Here is a 25,285-nt window from a genome sequence, read left to right as displayed (position 1 = left end):
TCAATGAAGTATTTGAAATTGATGGACAATATGTTCCTAGGTTAAGATATATGTTTGAGAGTAGGTAGTGTTCTTTCCAAGTATTGTTGTTTTTAATTCGTACATTCAGTAATTTTATTTTTGTTCTCCCTTAAGCCAATAGATAGAGCTAATTTTCCTAATAGAAAAGAGAATCTCGGGTATTGTGATCCAATTGTAATTGAATAAAATTTTCATTTCATTTTTGATGTCTAATTTGTTCAAGAATCTTTATTAATATTGACCCTTCATCAGTTTTCAACATACAAACCGTACTAAAACCTTGTGGAATGGGAATTTTACATTGTTCTCCGCATAATCGGACACCCTGCTTAATCAGATATTCTGTGCCGGAATCGTTGATATCCGATTAAGCGGGGCCGACTGTAGCAGCATACCAGAAAGTGTTTTACGTGAATAAGCCTATTTTGCATTTGCTTTATGCTTCATTGAATCATATGGATATTTAAAGAAAAATCAATGCATCTAGTCACCGATCTTTTTGAAGAGCTCCAACAAATCATTGGCGGGGGATTTTTCGCGGAGTGCAGTTTGGGAAGCACTTTCATTTTTTCTTTCTTTTCCTTTCAAACCGAACACGGCCTAGACTCTATCGGTTTCATCTAATTTTAAATAAAATTGCCCTTGTCAAATGACGTGACCGTGTCGAAGAAAATTTTATTAAATACAACTAAATGTAAAAACACGTAGAATTTACATATATACACAAAATATTATAGCACAAAAAATGGGGAAAAAATTAAAAACGATGAAGAAATGAAAAATACAAAAGCAATAAATGGGAAAAAAACAAAAGCAATATTCAAATATACAAATAAAATAAAAAAGCAATAAAGAAATGCAAAAATTCAAAAGCAATAAAGAAATACAAAAATCAAAAACAATGGAGAAATTGAAGAAATGAATAAACACAAAAACAATGAAGATATGCAAAATGAAAAAAAAATTAAAAACAAATGAAAAAGATAAAAACAATAAAGAAATGCTAAAATACAACAAATGCAAAAACACAAAAAAAGGATTTGTAGATTAAATGCGCAAAATATCTAGCATAAATTGAGAAAACAGAAAAAAAAAGAAAAATAATAATACAAAAATATATACATATAATATACCCTGCATACGCAATACAATTTACGAAGATTTTTAACCGCTGGCTGATGCAAAGATTCATCTTCGCATCAGTCAGCGGTTAAGAACCTTCGTATAGATAGCGGAGACTGACATCACCTTCGGACAATACAATTTGTCATCGAAATAGCTTGGGAACCGCTGGCCTAGAATATACAGTAACGTTAAAGAACGAACTAAGAATCACACCCAAAACATAATAAAATTACATATTTATTTTGCAGCACGATAGGCAATACAGTACACAACACCTTGGAGGACTTCAAATATATGAAAGCGATCACATATAGGCAACGATGGCATGCACCCGATAACTCAGTGAGAGCAAGGTTTTGTCAACGTATAATATATATATGTGTATATATATATATATAATTATATTAAAATATTACACACTGCAAGGAAGCCACATTACATTAATCACACCGCAGTTATTCAGAATTAAAATATATTAATTAAATTCGTGGAAAAAAAAAAGAAGTATAAAACGACTATAATAAAATAATATACATATTTTTTTCACAACTATTATATATATTCTGAATGAACAAGAACAATTTTTATCGATTTATGACTAAATAATTGATAATTGTAATTTGATTTTGAAAAAAAAAATAGATTTTTTTTATTCAATTTAATTGTAATTTTTGTTGTATTATAGCATTTTGATCTTATAATTACTAAAAAAAATTAACATTGATGTTAGATGTTGAAGACAACATGGATGTACATAAGCGATGACGTAATGATTAACACGAATTCTGCAATTCGAAGGAGCAAAGAATTGTCCCGGGGTCATGTGAGGTCTGGGTAAAAAAAGAAAGCATCGTGCACACTGATGGTCAACATCGTGACACATGTCAGACAAACATGAAGATCGTACTGTATGTGTGTGTGAATGTGAGCACATTCGATCCCCTCAACACCGATGTCTTTTCAATAATGATACCGTCATGTGATATGAGCATGTTTACATTCGACACGTGATGTTTGTTTTGGTACACCGCACATTAAAGGGGTTAAAAAAGAAACAAGTCGGTGCACATCCAGTTGAAAAGCTTGTTTTGATGGGGTAGTCATAATATTCAAATATTAATGCGTTCCGCCATTAATAATCTTCTCACAACCATCGGAACAACGATGACGATGAGGAATCCAAAATCAGGGAAATGGCGGATTACGGAACAAGCAGAACTGTTGTTGGTGTTACTCGAGGAAGACAGAGATGGATCGTGTTTGACCGTCTCGGCAATGATGTCTTTGGTCCTTAGAGATACCTCTTCCGAATAATTTCCGTAGCCGACTGCATTCCTTGTCCTCGCCCGAAGAACGTATGTTGTCTTGAAGCTCAGGTCTTGCAGCAGGATTTCATGCTCTGCAACACAAACATTAAACATAAAATAACATATAGATTTTACTAGGCTTTCATGGCCAGGGTTATATGAACTATACAGGGTGAACTGCACCTATCTTGCCATATGAAAAGGGGAGATAGACGAGCCCAAGTGGAACATGAAACACATTAGCAACCGTCTTATCTCTAACCATTCTGGAGTTATGGTGACAAATAGATTATGAAAGAAAAATAAGTCGAGTCTGAAAAAAGACGCAAATTTGTGCAGTTTCCAAAAGAACTACACCCAAACTAAGTAGATATTTGAAATAAAAAGAAAAAACTATGTACCATGTGACCATTTCCATCAAGTATGTGGATTAATGGCGAGCTACCCGAGTGCTGAAAGATTGGTGAAGTTTAAAATCGGAATCCTTCACCAAAAGTATTAATCACTAATTCCGCAAACACCCTTCCAGCTACAATCGGGAAAATTCACCAAGAACTTGTCCATTGCAACACCTTTCGAAAGAGTGTGCAATGAATCATATCGGTGTTCTAGTTCGGGAGATATTTAGCCTTTTTTGTTTGCTGATAATACGATTCCATTTATCTTCTTACGGTAAAAAGGTCGCAGGGAAAAGGAGCAGGTTGGTATTTTCGGTTGGCGTGTTTTGCGCTATTTCAGCGAATTCTTTTTTTCCCTCTTTTCCCCCGTTTTCCCTACATGGAAAATGAACCCTCCCTTCGCACGTCAAGGTCAGAGGCTAACTCAGTATGGGCATACAATAAATCTGAGCTGTTGTGGTATGATCTCGGAAAATCCACCTCCTAGAATCACTGAAATAAGCAGACATGCAGAAATCACTGAATAAGCAAATTTCCTTTTGGGTTAGATAATACAATTGAACGACCGACGTTAGTTGACCCAAAATTGCGAAAAGAAACCACGGCTGTACGCGTTTTGGAACTATATGAAGTTCCTTCGCCAGTAGCAGAAATAAAGAAAAATATTATAATATACTTATTATAGCGGGAGTTATTCGCTGTTGTAGACAAAAGAGTCGAATTCAAAATGAAACGGCAAAAAGAGCAGAGGAGGAGGACAGAAAAAAGAAAAAATGGCGGAGCCAATCGCAAACGAGAACGTGATAGTGATGCTGATGGAGAAGAATGATTATTGAAGAAACTGTTGCCAGATTTTTGAAAAGGGTGGTGTGCTAGTTAGGTCGTTGACCAACTGGTTTGAGTTTTTGTTGATGTAGAATGATTCCAAGAAATCCAAGTCAGACGGTGAGGGACATTTTTGAATGATTTTAGCAGAAGAGAAGTCAAATTTATGGTCAAAGGACCAGCAGTGTTGGGCTATGGATTGGCCTCGGTTAAAGTCTTGGTTGGTCATCTTCTATGCTCATTTAAACGGTAGTTCAGGGCACGTTTAATTTGACCTATATATATGATAATCCGAGTTGGCATGAAATGCTGTAGATGCCCTAGTTGTTGAGTAGGTCAATGGGATCTTTTAGTTTGGAGAAACTAAATTTATTGACGGGGGTGAAAACCACATAAAAAATTAATTATTCTTCTTAAAAAATTATATTCTTCTCCATCAGCATCACTATCACGTTCTTGTTTGCGATTGGCTCCGCCATTTTTCTTTTTCCTGTCCTCCTTTACTTGTTGCCGTTTCATTTTGAATTCGACTCTTTTGTCTGCAACAGCGAATAACTCCCGCTATAATGAGTATATTATAATATTTTTCTTTATTTCGGCTGCTGACGAAGGAACTTCATATAATTCCGAAACGCGTACAGCCGTGGATCCTTTTCGCAATTTTCGGTCAACTAACGTCGGTCGTTCAATTGTATTTCTGAAATAAGCATTTGTCGAAGTAGACATTTTAGTAGATTTTGACGATCATTCGATTACTGGCACTTTGCCAATCTCTCCGTGTTTGTAGCTCACCATTAAATTTAGATGTCTTGAGAGGCGGTGACAACTTATATGTTTTTTTTTCAGCGAAATGATATTGTGTTGCAAAAATCCGTAATCATCACTTCAGAATTTTCATCGAAGATCTACTTCGACGGATGCTGATTTTAGTTATGTATTGCGAACAAGGAGCTGAATTTCTCCGGAACCAGAACACGATATCGTGTACTGTAGGCTATTTCAAAAGCTGTTGCAATTGGTAAGTGTTTGGTAACTTCGACGGATTGTTGCTGGAAGGGTATTTGGAGAATTAGTGGTTATAGAATTTGGTGACAAAACTGATTTTGAACATCGCCAATGTTTCAGCACTTGTAGCTCGGCAATAAATTGAAACCCTAGCTCTGGCGGTCACAGAAAAAAAAAATAAATATAAAATAAAACCGAACATATATGAAAGACCAGTGAATGCCAACACTCAATTTGATGCATTAAGTAATTGGTCTAGTTCATTCGGTGAATGGCGTTGAAATGTCTCCTGTAGTACCATAAACACCGGCACAAGACGCAGACAAAGAAAGTAGTCTCACATGAAGGGTTTGATACACTAACCCCTCCGTCACATTACTACCCTTGCGGTAGTAAAGACTTGAAATTAGGTGACCTGAATTGGTTGTTTTCACGCGTTTCTCTATCTGCGTCAAGCGCCAGCGTTTAAGGTGCTACAAGTACCGTTATAACATAATTTACGATTTTTTAACTGCACGGATCATTTTGAAATGCATAAAAGTGAGTGTTGTCATTTGCATTTTTCACAATTTTGTTGCTGTAGCCGAACAGCGAGAGCTATGTTTTTGTTCATCTACTTATTCTCTGAAACAGTTATATCTAGAATTTCATTTGCGTTCGTTAATTTTTGCTACCTCTTGAGCTAGGTGCTCGTACATTGGCAGTTATTTTATGACTACCTTGTATTAGGGAACAATATGGTGGCAGTATCAAATAATTTGCTACAGATGCGTGCGGTTAATAAGCGCCCCCCCCCCCCAAGCTACTTGAGGGGTGAAGAATCAGAACGGGGATTTCCCATACCAAAATACCTGGAAGTTGTGCAGAGTTCATTCAATCTGATTACGATTTTCCAGGCTGATCCTGATTAAATGCTCCGGGTCAGTCTGTGATCATGTGTAATAATACATTTTATTCCTTTGAGAATGGCACTCCCCCCCCCCCCACACATCCAATTGAGAGCCGATATTATTTCTGAATGAATAATATAAAATGGCAATTATACTCACTTCCATAGACATGATACTCTTTAGATTTTCTCCAATCTTCATCGAATAATCTGCACTGTAATCTATATCCCAGAACGGGTAGCGTGTCCTTTACAGATGGTTTCAGGTTGACCAAAACGTATCCTGGTTGATCATTATTCACGGAAATGGATGGTGGACGTGGAAACACTTCGGAAGCGTGAAAAGGAGACATAAAGAAAAAGATGGAGCTTGTTAGAATGGATGTATGTAATGGAGCTTGTTAGAAAGCAAATGAGCAATTGAGTTAGCTAGTCATCGAGCGAGCGAGAGAGTAAGTTGAATCGCTTACTCACGCGCTTGTCCAGTTGCCAAGATAACTGACTCTCATCCCGAATGACGCGGATTCGAATCCCGACAAATGTTCGAATCGCCAAACTCGTTACTTCTCCTTAACAATTACGGAAATCAGACTAGTTTCCAAATATCCTTGAAGTCATCCTAACCCCAGTTTGAAGACGTGCAGTGCAGTCCAGTGGGGAAGATATGACTCTCATCCCGATGACCGGGGTTCGAATCCCGACATGTTTAACCTCGCACTGGCTCTTTTTGTGCTTACTTAAATAACACTCACCTGCTTGCTCACACACTTACTCATTGACTAACTTGCTTACTCACTACCCACTCGTTTGCGGAATTTCTGAATGACTATGCCACTTGTTCACCCACCCGAATTTACTACTTCACCACAAATTATTTTCGGCTACACTGCAATTTAATGCCGTTAAGGAGTCGTGTTGGAAATGAAGGCGCCATCTATCGGTGGTTATATATATCCTTTCCCGGTTCGAACCTGGGAACTGACGGCAATCTCCACGGTGATAGACGAGCATCTTTGCCACTCGGGCGCTAAGAATGAGTGAATGATCGAGAAGGTGTAAGCGAGTGGGTGATTTTTTGAGAGAGTATGAAGGTAAATAAACGATTGGAGTAAACAAACGATTGAGAAGGTGAATGAAGAAGCGAGCAACTCACCCAACGGGTCGTTTATTGACTTGCTCTCTCACTAATCATCCACTTGACGCTCGCTCAATGTCTGACTGAGTCGGTCACTTTGAATAGCAATTCACTTTCGCAACAGCTTGTTCACGTTAATCGTTTACTTACTTTCATTCTCACTCATTCGTCCATTCTCTGACTTACTCGCGTACTAAGTGACTCACACTTTCTTCCAATAAGAAACATTTGTCGAGGAAACTTTCCGTAAATCCCCGCAGAGCAATATTAAATCATTCAAATCCGACTCACCTTCGATCTTCAAGGCTAATGTTAACCGATTCCATTTCCATTAAAAACAACTAAAACTGATTAACCTAACCTAGTGTGTAATTATTCATCTTATAACTAAAAAAACGCGTATCCAACAGCACTAAACTTAAAATCACTAAAAAAACACAAATAAATTATAATATCCTCAGCGCCAGTTTTTTCCCGTGTGCATTATTTCAAGCCAGTCCTGCCATATCCGGATTTTCCGATACACCGATTCCAGATTGTCCTTTTTTTTTTCATCCTCCATACATTCATACGGTATGTAAATTTTTAAAGACGAAGGACTCTTTCTACAAATTTGAGCAGCTTCGTCTCAATTTACGCTTCCTCGAGCACATATTTTTAAATTACGTAATTTTTATCTTTTTTTTTTGCTCTGTTAAAGCAAGAACAACTTTTTTTATGACATAAATAGTAGTGCAAAATTTTTTAATACTGTATTTATGTAAGATATATATATATATATATCGGGTAATTAAAATTCATTCACCGGAAAAATACACGTTTTAAATGTATTTTTTCTTTTATATCGCGTTAATACTGAAAAAAAAAATCTATTTTCTCATTTTTTTTTTTAGCCTTTGAGGTCATAATGTTTCATGGGATTGGAGCTCAAACTGGCCAATTTGGTCCTGGTTATTCTTCCACCCGATTTATTCATCCGAGGATGATGTCACTCTCCGCTATCCATACAAAGGTTTTTAACAGCTGGCTGATGCGAAGATATATTCTGGAGAGAGAGAAAATTCCCCCTGCAAGGGAATCGAACCCACGTCCTTTCAATTTCCGGGTGAACGCCCTATACCGCAGAGGCAATGAACATCGCAATCTTTCCTTGGAGCTCGTGTGCACTGAACGGGACCGTACATGGACGATCGGACCTTACTAAGGCCAAAGCTCACAATTGCTGCGATTCCCTACGCGGGGGGGAAGTTGAATTTTCCCCTCTTCCCAAAATATATCTTCGCATCTCAGCCAGCTGTTAAAAACCTTTGTATGGATAGCGGAGAGTGACGTCATCCTCGGATAAGTCGCGATCTGGTGGCATTGCCAGCAATTGTTAGCTTTGGCCCGAGACCCGACCATCTCCGTTCAGTACATACGAGCTCCACGGAAAGATTGAGAGGTTTGTTGCCTCTGTAGTCTAGCGGTCTAGGGCGTTCGCTCGGAAAGTGAAAGTATGTGGGGTCGATTTCTCACAGGGACAGTTGAATATTCTTTCCTTCCAAAATATATCTTCGCATCTCAGCCAGCTGTTAAAAACCTTTGTACGATTCATTCATACCTGTATCTTTCCTTATCCCTTTCGGACCCTGGTGCCACAAACGTGTGGGTTGCTTTTTTTCTCACTGTATAATTTTTCCTTTTGACTTGAGGGAGTTAAGCCCCGACTTTTACAGGATTGTGTAAGTGTTGTTAGAAGTATGGGAAATAGGTACTGCTCAAGTATTACACCAGCATGAGGAAGAGTTTGGATTTGCTGATTTTTAATTACAGGGAGGGGGAAGGGGTGACTGATGCTTACGTCATCAGCCACATTTAACAAATATGAATTATTCTTAATGGTATCTTGACTAGGAATGCGAAAAACGAAACGGGCAAAAACCTTTTCTCCTAGTTTGTGGGCACCTGAACTAACATTCCCTTCCTATTGATAAGTTCTTAAAAGAGATCTCCTTCTCTATTAGACCTCAACAGACGTCCCATACCATGTCCTGTCTCACTTATGTTGTCGGCTAAACGGTTTTGTGTCAACTCAGTGCGTCACAACTGTCGTCTTTGAGTAATTTGCTGGACTCCCGTACGTAAGCGGTTACATGCTCTTCGAACGACAATTAGCAACTTTGCTCCCTTTTTTTTGCAGTTTTCTTGGGGTGGCACGTATTCTTCCGTACACAGGATCAATATCTTTTATAGTTTTCTCGAGGAAATATAATCAGCTTACTGATTTTTCGTATTTTTTTCGATGAAATATAGTCAGCAATTTATGCAGAGATGTACAGAATACCGTTTGCCATGTTTTTCATTTATTGGTGCGCTCATCAGTGTTATCCAAAAAAAATAATTTTTTAAAAGGAATGTCCCTCCTTTTCAAAATTGTAAGGGGAAATATGGAAATATATAGAAGAATATTTTTTTGTCATGAAAAACAGCGAAATAACTTTATTAAAAAAATCACCTAAAACTTGAAGGAGTATTTTCACCCCTCAACGAAATTTTGTAGGAGTAAAATTGAATTGCGAGAAACATGAATGTATATGCGTATTGGCGAACACTGCTGTTCATTATTGGCAATTTATTTTCTTTGTGAGAATCATCTACTTTACTCACCTTTAAATTTTCTTGGTGACAATTGGTAACTTTCCACTTTTGTCAATTTTCTTCGCGTTGGCACGTATTCTTCCGTACACCGGATCAATATCTTTTATAGTTTTCTCGAGGAAATATAATCAGCTTACTGATTTTTCGTATTTTTTTCGATGAAATATAGTCAGCAATTTATGCAGAGATGTACAGAATACCATTTGCCATGTTTTTCATTTATCGTTTCGGAAACACATTGGTATCTATTTGCCAACTCCTGCTAGCAAAGTATTAAATGCCTAGAACAGCGACTCTCTGATCTAAATTCCACTTAAATGGCAACCATGAAAAAAGGTTAAAACATCAATGTCACCATCATTCCCACTCAATTTACGCCTACGCGAATAACATTAAATTACATTCACAGTCATGGGGGGAAAAGGTTGAGAGTAATGCGATCTTTTACATCACAAACACGGGAATTAAAGTTTAAAAAAAAAATTGTCATTCTAATCAAAAATAATGCATCCGGAAAACGAAAATGCTAAATTTCTACTTGTTTCTAATATTCCAGAGAGAAAAAAAAGAGAAATTTATTATTAACAAGAAAAAATAAATAAGAGAGAAATGAAATATGCAAATGAGGAATGCAATAATCACCTCCTTCGAATAGAGCTATCGATTTTTTTGCTTCACCGAGGTTATTACTGGCAACGCAGCGGTAATTTCCGAATGCTGAATTATCCGTTATTTTCACCTAGAATTCCAAAAAAAAAGAGAGAAAAATACATAAAAGAAAATGATTTTATTGTTTTTTTTCTTTTTTTTGGATAAAAAGAAGAAATTTTCATTAAAAAAAAATAATCTAAAAAGGGATTTACAAAAACCCGATAATAATAATGATGTTCTTTTTTTGTAAATTATGTAAAGAATTTGTTTTTGAATATTATTTAGGAGAATTTTTATTACTAAATGTAATTATCACTAAGTACAATGCCGCGGAAAATTGAATTTGGTATTAAGTCTCATTTAAAGAAATTATAAAAATTTTTTTTTGGAAAATGGAGATTTTTGCCCGTTTTATGGAATTAAAAATCATACCGAGTGATTAATACGGATTTTTTTTTCCATGTATAAATATTTACATTAGACATGAATGGACTCAATAATATATTCATTCATCCCATTAGTCTATAAATGGAATTCGATTCCAATCGCGAATTCCCAAACAGATCACGGAATTATAACTTTTTTTTTCCAATTACGAAAGCTTTAATTGCATTTAATGGAGGCCCTGATGGGAAAAGGCTACTCCGATAATAATTACCTATTTTATCTTTTAATTATAAGCTGAAGCGTGAATACGATTCGTTAAAGAAAAGGTCTTTAGATGGTTTTAATTTACTTAATTTAAGGTGAATTCCAAAAGGTGGGGGGGGGGGACTCGATGGATGATGATTCTAGAATTGGGTGCTGAATTATCATGTAAATTAATATAATGCTATCTTTCGAATCCTCTATATATCTCATGTTTTTTTAAAGATGAATTCCCATCGATGTTTAAGATAGAAACTGAACTAACTCAAAATTCCATGTTGAGATGATATCCATCGAGAATGAGAGATATTGATTTATACGTTAATTTATTAAAGTTCGAGCTTTCAGAGAAGTGGACTCTTATTACAGATGGATAGATAAAATCGTGTTTTAGATGCAAATTTCCATCAAATAGCATCATGGAAATCGATAGATGTCAAATTTCTCCCATTAATCTCAGAACAACTTCTGCAACCTCCCGTGAAACCATGGACTTATGGAGTTGTTCATCTTCTATATGTTACGCTAAATATGATAAATCCGATAATTATACATAATAAACCGGTTTTTATGCATAATCACTGATCATTTTGGTTTCATAAATTTCCCTAAATTGATCTCAAGCATGAACCTGTTCATGCTCCGTCGTCTCCTGAAGTTTCGCTAGAATTCCGCGGTGAGGTGGCCAGAGGACACAACCTTCAAGTTTGTTGAAAAATATCTTCGCCATGGACGTTTGTTGAACTATAGAAATGAAAACTATTTTAACAAACAAGCTAAAAATTAATCGATGTTGGAAATAGTAGAAGCTGTGGAATATTCGGTCGACGGGCTGCCAGGAGTTGCAAAAAAAAATTGAAGGTTCAAAAATATATCGGGTGTGGAAAATTTATTATATATTAAAAACTGGATGGGGATATTTCTCTCATCCAGAAGGAATTTGCTGCCATCTATTGTAAAAATACATAATCAAATATTTAACAATGATAGTATGTGCATTAAAATGCATCTGCATTAAATTTAAAAAAATAATAAAATTTCAAATAATTTTTATGTTTAATGAATTTTTATTATTTAATTTTAACCCTTATAATTTCCTACAAATGCCAAGAATCAGGATGATTCCGAACTCATGAGCGAAACTTTTACAAGGACAATCATTTCGTGCATGGTGATGTGTAAAGTCCGGATTATATGCAAATGCATATGTGCTGTAGTGGAGGGTTGGTAACATACTGGGTTAGAGATGGGATGGGTTCAAACCCACCCACCTCCAAATAATTACACTTTTTGCCACTGTGGTGGTCGAGTGGTTATAGTGACGGACTCGCGATGCGAGGATCCAGGTTCGAACCCCACAGTGGTGGTCGGCTGAAGTTGGTTTTCTGTGGTTCCGAACTTCAAGACGCAAATGCGAGCCGATCTCCCCGTTAAAAAGTCTCGCCACAGAGAGCAACAGTCCTACAACGATAAATCATTCAATCATAACACTTCACTCATAGTTTGGAAAACTGGTGGCAGATGGCAGCACTACACATAACAAGCATTGCACAGAAACAAACTTTACGTCAGGTTGCACTACACGTACACGCACATTGCCGCATGTACGGGTTCCGTGGGGGGGGGGTGCATTTGGGGTGTAGCAGTAGTAGGTAGGGCCTCCAAAAAATGGCTCGGGGATCCATGATGTTCTTAAGTCAGCCACCTCGTTGGGCAATTTGCCTGTTGTGGCGTTGTATTTGTATATAATGGCCTTTTTTAGCATAAATGCATATAATGGCCTTTTTTAGCATAAATGCATATAATGGCCTTTTTTAGCATAAACGCATATAATGGCCTTTTTTTAGCATTAATGCATATAAATGCATAAAATAAAAGAATTTTCAGCATATGTGTATATTTTTGAAGGTTTATTTAAGCCAGCTCAATTTTTTTTTACAATTTTTCAAATAAATATTGTTCATAATATTTTCATAGCATCGGTTTTTCCCCCGCAGGAGAAATTTAGTGAATTAATACATATTCAAAACAAATCAAATTTATTCATTTCCAACATACAGAGATTTAGATAAGTTTAAAAAAAAACCATATTTGTCATTCAGAGGCTATGATGCCTGTACGGATGATTGAAAATTTACATGATAATTAATGAATAAAATATATAAAACATACGACATGAACAGAAACATTAAAAAAAAAGAAGAGACAGATATCAACATAAAAGAGACAAAATTAGTATGTATTACTTGTAATTTTTATTAGTATTATTATTTGTAAAGTATTTTACGAATATTAACCGTTTTATTGTGTAAGGCTGTTTCTAGAGATGTGTCAAAGCATTAAATTTTTTTTAGAAATAGTGTCAAAATTCATTTATTACTGCTATTTTCGTTATTGAGCAGCTACAAGAAACTGAAAATTAAAAATGGCTGAATAAAAATATGCAAAAGTTATTTGCATATGTCGTATATATATATATATGAGGGGATATTTTTTGAAAATGAAATACATATGCACTAAGAAATAGAAAAGATGCATTTTAAAAACACATCTGCTTTTTTTTTTTGCGTGGTGATTTTTTTATATGCATATTTTCTCATTATTTCGGAATTTTTGACTTTTCATGATTTCTAATGCATATTCTGAGGTGTTAATGCATATTTTGGCCTCTTAAGTGCACATTTTGGTATTTCAAGTGCAAATTTTGCATTTATAAGTGCATAGTTTTGCATTTATAAGTGCGTATTTTTGCATTTTTAAGTGAATATTTGCATATTTTTAAGTGAATATTTGCATATTTTTAAGTGCATATTTGCATATTTTTAAGTGCATATTTGCATATTTTTAAGTGCATATTTGCATATTTTTAAGTGCATATTTGCATATTTTTAAGTGCATATTTTTAAGTGCATATTTGCATATTTTTAAGTGCATATTTGAATATTTTTAAAGCATATTTTGCCACGTTTTTAGTGCATATAATCCGGGCTCTAGTGATGGTTGATCCACGATAGAAGAGTAGCAAAACAAGCGCTATATGCGTCAAATGGTTGCGCCGTTTAGCAGTTCACCACTGTGTTGCGACCATCCATTGTAAAATTGAAACTACTTTAGATTTTTTCTCTCGTTCTTAAAGTTTTGAATAACCCTTTATCAAGGTAATAGGGTAGGAGTTCTTAACCCTGCAGAGCGCGAGGGGGATTTTGTTTGCCGGAAATGGTTCAGACGACGAAATTCTCGAAGACAACGACAAAGTAAGCGATTAAGCAGTTTTTTTCGCGACCATGATACTTACTCGTAGATTGTAATGTGGCAGAGCAAGTGAAGGGAGTGAAAAGTGCGATTCAAACGAAGAAAATTCTATAAAAGGAAGTAGCTGCTTTTGAATAGAATAAAGCTCCAATAAAATCACTAGAATGAATATTGGATTCTGATCGACCCCATTCATATCGAGTCCGAATTTTAACGCGCAATGCACGGTTGAGCCGATGGGTCATGGCACAAATTTGAGTCATGGAGTCTCTCTAATCATAAAAGTCCACTTACTGTGTCATTGGAAACCCAGGGGCCCTACCTTGAGGAATTTAAAACTACCATGATCTTAAACAAATTCGGTCAGAGGGACTGTTGAGATAGATCGTACATATCAACTTCCCAATCCGATTATAAATTCATTTTTTGTGACACTAATTTTAGGAGAGTCATACTGATTTCGATAGCCTGGATTGGGAAACATATTTTTGAGGCTCTCTTGTGATCCACGATTTTATATAAAACAATTTTGGGGAGAAGTCATCATCTAAAATTACATAAAAGCATTACAGAATGCACAGGAAAGATGAAAACAGAACCGCTTAATAGCATCATGGGCCCCCTACTAAGCCACTAAGTGCCTGCTGATCAATCCACATTGATCAGCTCACAAAAATTGTTGTAACAAATCTTATTATCAAAAGTTCCGGGTGGCCCATGCGTAAAGACGGCACTACCTGAAAAACATTTATGCAAAAGAACACACTAAAAAGTAGATTCAAGAATTCATAAAAACAAATTGAAAATCAATGAGAAAAATAATTCCAGAATAAATAATTAAATTCGAGCCTCCTGTTTATAGTGGGTTCTTGATTGTTGGCGACCTGTAGACAAGCAGTGGACTGGTCTCAGTGATTCCGAAAAAAAAAAAATTTAAGTAAAGAATAGCCTATTTACTGATAATTTTTATGCGAAAGAAATGTACCGTTGGGTTGTGAAGTTTTATGATTAGAACCGAAAAAAGGTTAAGAACCCGTGCGCTAAAAGGACCAATCTAGCATGCAATTATCCTTCTAGTACACACCGGAAAATTGCGAGGTCATGTTAAAGTTAAGGGTACACTCAGATACCAACTACTCTTCAATGGTAGAAAATCGGAATAAAAGTCGACAGAAAGAAAATAACAGAGACGATTAGTATTATCATGAGTCCATTTTGGCATGCTTTTCCTATTTTCGAACAATATTGGGGAAAATAAAGTCCCAATACAACCGAACATTTTCTTTCGAAACGGAATAGAAAAGGACAAATACAAAACAAATTTATTTCGAAAGATAGAGGAAAAACAATACACAAAAAGAAAAAAATGTTTTACGGATGTAAATGTATAAAATATGAATAAGACTTCTTAAAACGACCTGTGAAGTTATATGCAACAGAATGGGCGTAAAAATAAAGATACGAGCCCGTGCTCTGTGGGTGAGAGATAAGGCAAGCCAATGATAGAAAAGGGAGAAATGCTTCTCTCTCTACCCAAACAAATAAAGAAGCCGAAGAGTTTCATACCAGAAATAGATACAGCCCACGTACAGACGTATTTTCTTGGCAGAGAGAATAAAATAGAACCTACACACACACAAGAATACGCTTACGGAAAGATATGCAAAAAAGCAGACATGCTCCCGAAAAGAAGAATCGTTCGTTGATTCTGGAGCTATTCTTTATCCTATTTTGAAAGAGTCATTTTCTTTATGTCTGTTAAGAAGTTTTCTCTTTGAATAAGAGCTATTTCTTGAAATAGTACATCTCTTGAAAATTAGTTTTTCCATACTGACATCACTACCAGCCAGACATACTGTGGAAATACTGAATTGAACATACAGTAATGCGTTTGAATAAATATATTTTTCGGAATGCATTTCATTTCCCATGCCTCGATCAGTTATGATGCAAATACGATACGATATGATAGACCGCCTACAATAGGCGAGAGATATTGAGTTCCAGTTGAAAGAAGGTAAGTGTCCTAGTTGGAGATACCAGTTGATGGTGTTTAGCCCTTTCAAAAAGCAATTGTATTTTCGTTTCTCTTAATATGAGGTCAAATTAGGAATTGTCCAAATACCAATTGCTTTGAATGGAATAGATTAAAGCTAATGCTTAATCTCTAAATGGTTTGATTTTGAATAGAAAAATTTACACGTAGAAGAATGTGGGTATATATTTAAAGTTTCCAAGCTTAGTACGGTTAATTCACATTTACAGAGTCTAGTGTGGATCCCTACAGTATTGACCAATGGAATTACGGTGAAGCCGGGTTTTCCTACGAGTAGAATTTCTGCGCCGTATGCAGCGTTAAGGAGGGGATTGGTTAAAACCTGAAATTCAGGTGTTTTTTTTTGAACTAAAGCCGGGTTTTCCTATTAATATGTTTTTTTGCGCAGCGTGAACCGAATTCAACCATTTCACGTCGGCAGAAACGTGTTACATGATTACTCTACGCGTTTGTTTTCCTAGCGTGGCGCATCAGATCTGGACGGCTATATTATAGTATATGGCATTGACATCAGCTACTCTGTCGTCTGCATGCTCCGGTTTGAAGGGTAGGAAAGACAACACACTAGAGTGAAGAGAACATCGGCAAAACTCGCGGCGCTCGGCGCATTTGATTCCTTCAGAAGCAGTCGGCCAATCACGCTTGACGTAAAGCGCTGTCGTGAGGCGTATTGCGCTTTGTAGGAAAACAGTCATGCTGCTTTTCTTATTGGTGAGTGGACGACGTGTCGCGTTGGGCGAATCACGTTGCGCGCAGCACAAGAAACCTGCTCCTAGGAAAACCCGGTTCAATCAGCGTTTTTACGCTGCACACGATGCAGACAACCTGCTCCTAGGGAGACCCAGCTTAAGGATCCATATCAAGAAAACGCCAAGGCATTTGAAAAAACATACATCAATCGATTTCAAATGCCAGAAATAATTCAATTATGATTCAAGCTATAATATTACTGTATATACAGTTGAAGGTGAAATAAGGATCACATGGCTTTATACGTAGATTCAACCGTCCCGGTTTAGTTCCGGTACTAAATTGATGACATTTTTCTTCAATTGGATCATGTCCTGATTTGTGGTAAAGATGGATGGCTTGACTGTTGTTGGGTGTCAATTGAGTAGATGCTTTCATCTAAAAAAGTATAGTCAGCCATGGTGTGGTGTACATATTTTCTAATAGGAAAATCTAGTGAAAATATATCAGTATCTGCATTAGATTCTCTTCTTTGAAGGAGAACTAGTCCTGCATTGTTTAAGGTATTTTATCCATGATCAGCTAGTTGTTTTTACGAATATACGTTAGTTTTTGAGTCTGTGCGGAATATCAAATATAAAGGAAGAATCCACAGACTAAAAAACTTCTTTGTAAAATAACTACAACAGCGACCGTGGATTTTTGAATTAGAGCTTCAGACAGAGAAGCCTACACGTCTTTCATCATGGGAATCTAATTACTGCATATTGATTACTCAGCATAATAAACTGGGTAAAGGAATCGGATGGGGAAAGGTTAGCTCTCTCCGGTTGAAACAAAAAACAAAAGATTAGCTCTTATATTAGCATGTAGATTGTAGGTGCACTTTGCTATGGAAATTTCAGCTTTCTACTGAGTAGAAGTGCGTTTTGAGGCGCCCATACTTTAATTTTAATAGTAGGAAACATTCAAAGAAAATGCTAAAATGACCTGCAATATGCTCTTCCATTTGTGGTTCGAGATCCTGTAGTTCCTGCTATTACCCAAGAGAGCTCTTTCTCGGAACCATTCGAATGTCGGCGGCGGCTTGGCGTGAGCTTCACAAACGAGATGCGTCGTTCCTCCGACAAATCCATAGGCTATGTCCATGCTGGGGTTGCGCCAAACGGGCCTGTCTGTGAAAATGAAGTCATGTAGCTTATTGCGTTTACTTAGGAGGAACAAACTATAAAATAGCTTTGACTACTGCCGAAGTAAACCAATAATAGAAAATATTACATATGGCGTATACAAAAAAAATTACTGATTATTCATCATGTGTATTGCATAGTGGCATACTAGGGTTAAAATGAAAATAATGGTAAACCCCATTGTTTCTCAATCACAAAGGAGACTGTGAAGGCAAATCATACCTTCACAATATCCTTAAATCAGCATCATTTCCGGCTTTTTTTTGGGGGGGGGGGTAACGGGAGGGGGAAAGTCACCGATACGGACTTGGCCAAGATTATCTAAAGATAAATTGTCACCGACCGGTTGATAATTTATCTTTAGATAATCTTGGTGATCCACCTCAGTAAACTCTATTGAGAACAGCTCCTCTACGAGGAGGATGCAGGGCTTTCATCCGAGAGCCGGACTCTCGAGCATGCACTCAAACGGAAGGTGAGTTTTTCCCCCAGAGCTGTGGACTCGCTCCTTCTACTTCGAACTTAGAATCAGCAAGGGTGTGCCCGGTCGGATCGAATCCCTACCAGGCGGATGTACAGATGCGATCGATTTACGATATTTGACAAATAGGTCCAATTATTGTAAGTGGATGCAACAAAGTTTCTTCGGAACATTAATCTATCCTGTATGATAGGCAGGGTCGGCTTTGGTGTAGGTTTGCCCTTCCTTATAGTGAGTAGGGAGACGATTAGTCGGAAGGAAGCTAGATAACTGGTACGTGAACAAGACCACCGGCTCTTCATTGGCAAGCTGACAGTAGGTTTTAAGGAATCCCGAATCTTTTACGGGATGCTCCTTCTGAGCATGAATGGACCTCCATTAAAATGCTGCTACTATTACTACTTTAACGTACATGCACCTCGTACACATTCCTCTACGGAATTTCCAACGAACTGATACATGCCGGAGTGTGCTTATGATGTTCACATGATGTGAACCTAAAGTGAAGTTTTTTCCGTGTAATTACTTTTTATCAGGGCTGTCATTTCAACTTTTTCCGGGGGGGGGGGGAGGGGCAAAACACATGTACTCAATGTATGTATATATATATATTTGTATATATACATATATCATTTTTAGTGTATTTTCAAAATCCGGGGGGACGGCTCCCCCTTCCCCCTAAATGACGGGCCCGCTTTTTATGTATAGTACTGCCATCTGCCATCAATTTTTTTACTATGAGTCTATCGAGATTCTGCAAACAGTTGTTATCTCGAACTAATGTAAGGCAGTGGTTTTTATTCAGGATCCACAGTCCCCTTAGAAGTCCTTGGAGTGGTTCCAGGGATCCATGAGCTTGCATGAACTAAAAATTGCTTTCATATTATTGCGTACTGAATATTATTCTGCGAAGGGGTTCATTGTCCATATCTCACTGACAAATTGAAGTCCCCGGTCTTTGCCTTATTGACACAAAGGGCCCGTGGAACGCAAATGGTGGAAACAATCGCGATTTGCTGGGACAAATGTGGGAAGGCACTGTCGTGAAAAGCGCAACGAACGCAGTCACAATCCAGAACGCTTCTCCTAAACGGCAAGACGCAGGAGTTTCGATGCTGCCCCAGACATTGGAATGCCTTACAGGGTAATGCAAACACATTACCTCACCCGGGAACTGACTGGGAGGCTCTGATGACATTCCATTGAAATGGACGTCAATTCTAACGGATACGTTAAGCTTCGATGCATTTATCTGCAATTGGGAGCGGCCAGGATTGTGTTAGGATAGCACTACTGTACCACACACCAACTCCTGCCATATATCGTCATAGGACAATTTCTAACCAGTGGAGTTGGGTGGTAAATGAAGGTGTCATTTCCCACCCCAGGTTCGGTAAGTGAAGAACTGATGTTCGCACCCGTGGACGTTGACGGTGACCTTCATAGTGGAAGACGAGCATCTTACCAATGCTCCTCCCGGGGGCTTTTAGGATAGCACCGACAACTGCAGGCTTTGGACGTCAATAACACATCAGACTGTCGGCGTTACTTTCAGGAAACTCTGCAAGTAGTGGTCTTTGGTAACCGAACAAGATGATCAAGGGCGGCTGCTGATAAAGTTCCTTGGTTATTAAAGAAAATGACCAAGCTGAAGGTATGAGAAAGAACTGGACGACCAGCCTACTCATAAGGACCACACTCACCAAACACATCGAATTTGCATGCAACATCAGCAGTGCTGCCACCGCCACTGTTTTCGGCATTATGTACGGTGTATTTTTCCTACAGTTCTCGTCGCCTCCTTCATTTGATCCCCATGTAATATTGATCTCTATTCATCTCTATACATCTCTATTCCTATGCGAAAACTTTTCTCTGTATCACTTTCCTCTCCTCAGAGGCTATATATAAAAAAATACACAGTGGACAAAAAAAATGATCTCCCGGCAGCATTTTCTCCTTTTGATACATGTCAAATCTTATTCAGCAGATTTCAGTCCCTATTTTTATCGTTTCTTATCAATGTCTCTTTTTAGGTTAAAAGAAAACGCTGACTTGGTGTATCAATGTGTATGACCGAGAAAAAAAAAAATGCTTAGATACCGCTGAGACAAGACAAGTAAAACTTTATCCGTTCTTGTATCTCTCAGTGTTACATGATCGGATTACTTACGCCTTTCACAGACTTGCAGTTTCTTTTATACGTGTACGTACAAGAAAGACCAAAAATTGTTGTGATATTATTTCTATTGGTATCGGATAACTTGTTGAAATATTATCTGTTGAATCGAGTTACACTGAATTTCTTTTTAGGATTGTATTTATTGGTTGCTATTGTTTTCACGGGTATTTTCTTATGTTTTTATATGCGTTTTGAAATTATTTAGATCATGCTATACAAAATATGCTTCCCCAGAAGCAAGCTGTCATATAATACAACAGAATTCCCAGAATAAATGTAAATAAATTTTATAAGGCGATTGTTCGTCCAATTCTTCTCTACGCATGTTCTGGATGGACCTATGCCAGGAAGGTTAACATGTACGTACTTGAAGTATTCTAAAACAAGTTCCTCAGAAGGATCACCAAGTCTCCATATTATATTCGAAACGAAGACATTAGGAGGGGATTCTAATGTTACAACTATCTTCAACTACGTTAAAAAGCTGTGCCGAAAACAATTTAAGAGCAACAGAGAATCTCCATACTCGCATATTAGAAACCTCTTAACCTATAGATATGATAATGTGGCTAAATACGCAAGGCCAAAGAACATTCTCTGCAGGACTGGCAGAATCTTACTAATTAACTGAATATGAGTCTTTATTTTGTCTTTTATGTGGCTTGTAGATGCCTTATTATCCTTATTGTTCCTAATTTTATTATGTTACACGTATGTACATAAAACATGTAGCGTGCAAACCCCCCCCCCCCCAGAGTGTTATAGCAAGGTGGAAAAGAAACAGAGAAAAAAATACATGTGTATAGGTATAAACATAAAACACTGCACGAATTTGAATCTGTAAATACCATTTGATTTAAATTGGTTATATTTACTTTCATGTTATTCCGAATTTTGCCTAGCAACATTGATTTCTGCAAAAATTGTATATCAAAATTGCATGCATAATGATGGGTTGTAAAAGCTGCAATGTCGACTTAGGATTACGATACTAGAGCATTAGGTTTTTATTTGAAATATTGCAAATCACTGTAAAGAAATACAGTATCATAATGTAAATTTATAATAGATTATTATTATTTTGACATAAGTGTATTATGCATGCATGTATGATGAGATTTATTTGTTTATAAGATATATCTAATTTGCGAGGTAGAAATACCAGCATAAAGACTTTGCAGAGTCTAAGAGTGTCGATCAGTAACCAACTGACAATTGTTAGGGTTTGTTTTCCTCGAAGATCATCTAGAGGGTTTTATTTCCCCCACCAAACTGAGTGATTGTTATTGGCCTCGTGTTTAGGGAACGGATTGCTTATGTTGTAATGGCCACGTTGACTCTGTGCAAAGAGATTACTGAAAATATAATTGTCTCTTTTTCCCGGACTTTATAATATCATTTTTCAATCTTTTTCTTTATAATAAATAATTATTCATTACTCTCTCATGAAAGTAGCAAATTAATAATATTCTGCTTTAGTTAAGAGCCATGAGAAAATTTTAAATTCCGGTAAATCAGCAAAAGCGCTCACATAAATATTACCTCGAAAGAAATACATTTTTAGTAACCCAGTAGATACGCTAAAAGAAGTATCAAACATGCTAAAATAAGTGAAAAAAAAAAATAGAGAGGAAATGGGGAAAAATCTCTACTGCCATTGATACATAAATTATTTACTGTACCCATGCTTTTTATGAAGCAAATATTTTCTCGAAGTTACTCGTAACCGTTCAAGAAAGATTCATATTCCTATCATATCAAGAAATAATAATAGTGGAAAAAAAAAATGATCCGGGGACCACATTCGTATCTGAAAGAAATATAAGGAAAAAGACGCGGTGAAAAGAGAGACTATTTCTCCTTCCTTTAGCATTTTTGATAAGCTCGGTAAATAAATTTCAGTAATAGCCTTCCCTTACTACTTGGATGGCTTCATAGATTATGTGCGCCATTCCTCACATTCCTTCCAAGAAGTTTACGGTACCTTTAAGTATGGGAGGGGACTGGTAACACGTCAGCGGCAGGAGCAACCAAAATAAAATAAGAAAATGGGCCTTATATAATGCATAATATCTTACAATTTTTCTTGCCGGCTATATTTTCCTTCGAGAATATCTTTTCTAGCCGAAAGAGAATTGAGATTGAAAAATAATAAGAATTTTTTGTGTGATAAAGATTATAGAACTATCGATTCGGGACCGTACAGTGGACGTCGAATCGTATGTGTATGTCCTTCATCTGGGAGCTGTGTTGAGTGACCACGAATGCCCGGCATGTGTAGTTCCCGGAGTCGCTTCTCTGGAGGTGGCGTATGAAGAGGCCGTCGTCCGTTATCGTCCGTCTGTGTCCTGTTGGTGGGAAAAAAAATTGGTATTATGCATAATGGACGAAGTTTTATTTGAAATGTATTTACGCAAATGCATGTTAGAACCAGGCCCGTCGTTACCGGACGCGGGGAGGCGGGCGCTCAACAATTTCGGGGCGCCAAAAATGTAGGACACCTTTTGCCCCGATTTTATATATTTTATGCTGAGAAATATCCATGCAAGAAATTTTCAAACGCATAATCAAATGTGAACTACAACAAAGATTAATTAAAATTCAGCATTGAAGGTGATTTTAAACTAGTTTCGGGAAATGTTTCGCTCATTAATGAAAATTTCAGAATTTTAGAATTAGAAATAATTGAAAGATATAATTCCAGCACTAATGAAATTTCAGAATTAATGAAATAATTGATTCCTGGAATTAATCAAAGGAATGATTTCAGAGTTAATATAAAAATTACGAACTATGGAAAGAAATAATTAGAGAATCGATTTGAAATTCAGAATTAGTGGAAGAAATAATTGCAGAATTAATGAAAAAAATAAATTCCAGAGTTAATGAAAGAAATTATTCCAAAATTAATGAAAGAAATAATTCCAGAATTTGTACAAATTCAGAATTAAGGTATAAAAAAATTCCAGAATTGATGAAAAAGTAGAATTAATGGTATAAAAAAATTCCATAATATTCATAAAAGTTCACAAATAATGCAAGAAGTAATTTAAGAATTGGTGGATCCTCCAATAATTTACCGTGAGTGCGGGGCCCGGTGCCAGCCCCTGTCGCACACCCCTAAGGGCGGCTCTGGTTAGAACACATCAACACGCACAGTAACACAATACACACAAATACAAAATGCAAATACTTGTATACATTATTCACCCACGTGGTTGCCCAAGGGATTATAGCAATCTGTCTAGGGCAAATTCAAAGCTATAAATATTGATTAAACATGTACTGGAGTGGTGGTAATTCTATGCTTTTTTTTGGCTTACCATCATCAGAAACATTTTTGATTCTTGGGTTAATGTAGGGGTTCCCCTTGAGAACGACCTCCTCATTGTTCCATTTATTTTTGTATTTTTTTCTTTTTTTTTCTAATTTTTTAATTTCTAGTTATGTGTATACAGCTGCCTTGGGCGCTATACTCTGGTTATTGAAATGTTTCAATTTTAAATGTTTCAACACATTTTTTTTTTTAATTCAGTATTTCTTTTTGAATGTAAGTTATACAACCTCTGACAATAAAGTTCAGTGAATAGTCCCGTAACATTAACGTAGATGAAATGTTAACGAAAGTTACCTTACTGTCCTTCGAAATAGTCACCTCCCATTACTATGCACCGCTGAGATCTGCTATACATGTCCTGGAAACTTTGCAAGAAGTCTTTTTTTGGGGTGGAGTTCAAAAGCCTCGTCTCACGTTTCGTTGGATGTCAGGAATATCGTCAAATCTCTTTCCTTTCAAAGCGAGTTTGAGTCGTGGGAATAGGAAGAAGTCTGGAGGATTGAGATCTGGCGATTATGGTGGATGTTCAATTTGCACCACCCCTCTTTTTTGCCAGGAACTGTTTGACGATATTGGCCGTGTGCGGGCGAGCATTGTCGTGAACAAGAAACCATGAACCTTGTTGTGCGTACTGAGGTCGTACCCTGCGTAGACGTTTCGTGAAATGGGTCAAAATTGTAATGTACCTTGCAGCATTCACCGTCGTTCCCTCAGGTAGAAATTCCTTGTTGATTTTCCTGTTCTCAGCTAAGAACCAACGCACTAAACAAGCACTTTGTAAAACAAGTCTTTCACGGAACACAAACGACGCTCAACTGAACAACGGTGGCGGCAGATGGTCAACCCCTGCCGCTACGCATGTGCAGCGTTTTGCTTCGCCAGTGTTGCCAGATCGGCCGTTCTGACTTCATTCACCGAACTTTATTGTTTGAGGTTGTATATATACATTGTAAAAATACATTGTTAAACATGAAAAATTTAAAACAAGATTGATGATGAGAGAAACTAGAATGTCAAAGCATTATATGAAGATTGAAAAATTCAAAAATGAAATGAATCGAGGCCAGTGCCTCGGGCTCTCATCATGATGAACACCCTGACATTGGCTTAGACCAGAACGTTTCTGAGAGCATATCTTGAGCTTCGAAAACCCAAAATAGATGCTCTATCCCCATGAGAGCCCGAGACATTGAAAAATTAAAAAAATGAAATCAATTGAAACCAAATCTTTATTCATTGCTTTCACTCCTTATATAATGCTTTCAAATTCCAGTTTTTCTAATCATCGATCTCGGTTTTCAATTTTTCATATTTAACAATGCATTTTTACAATGCTTATACAATACACCGTATATTTCAGCTGCCGTTAGCGCTGATATTGGTGAGTTTCGATAAAAATTAATTAATTTTGTAAAATAATGTACATTTTCTCTCTCATATGTGTGTGAATAAAAAT

The 25,285-nt window shown here is 36.8% G+C and overlaps 1 protein-coding gene across 1 annotated transcript in view; it reads right to left on the bottom strand.

Annotated features, from left to right (window-relative positions):
• Positions 1–1,367: 1,367 nt before the first annotated feature.
• LOC149083899 (igLON family member 5-like) overlaps positions 1,368–25,285 on the bottom strand; it is a 132,866-nt gene continuing 108,948 nt past the window's right edge. Inside the window, exons 5-9 of the mRNA XM_089234272.1 lie at positions 22,697–22,840; positions 17,630–17,814; positions 9,985–10,081; positions 5,731–5,898; positions 1,368–2,545 (exon numbers count right to left, since the gene is read on the bottom strand). Of these exons, the coding sequence (XP_089090398.1) occupies positions 2,256–2,545; positions 5,731–5,898; positions 9,985–10,081; positions 17,630–17,814; positions 22,697–22,840 (884 nt within the window). The 3' untranslated portion in view covers positions 1,368–2,255. The remainder of the gene's footprint in view (positions 2,546–5,730; positions 5,899–9,984; positions 10,082–17,629; positions 17,815–22,696; positions 22,841–25,285) is intronic.

The sequence above is a fragment of the Pholcus phalangioides genome, unplaced genomic scaffold, assembly GCF_987345545.1.
Source record: "Pholcus phalangioides strain wild (caught in Gottingen) unplaced genomic scaffold, Ppha-v1.0 ptg000008l_1, whole genome shotgun sequence".
Taxonomy (NCBI): domain Eukaryota; kingdom Metazoa; phylum Arthropoda; class Arachnida; order Araneae; family Pholcidae; genus Pholcus; species Pholcus phalangioides.
Note: the sequence above shows the minus strand (reverse complement) of the source record. Positions and strands in the feature narration are given on the sequence as shown.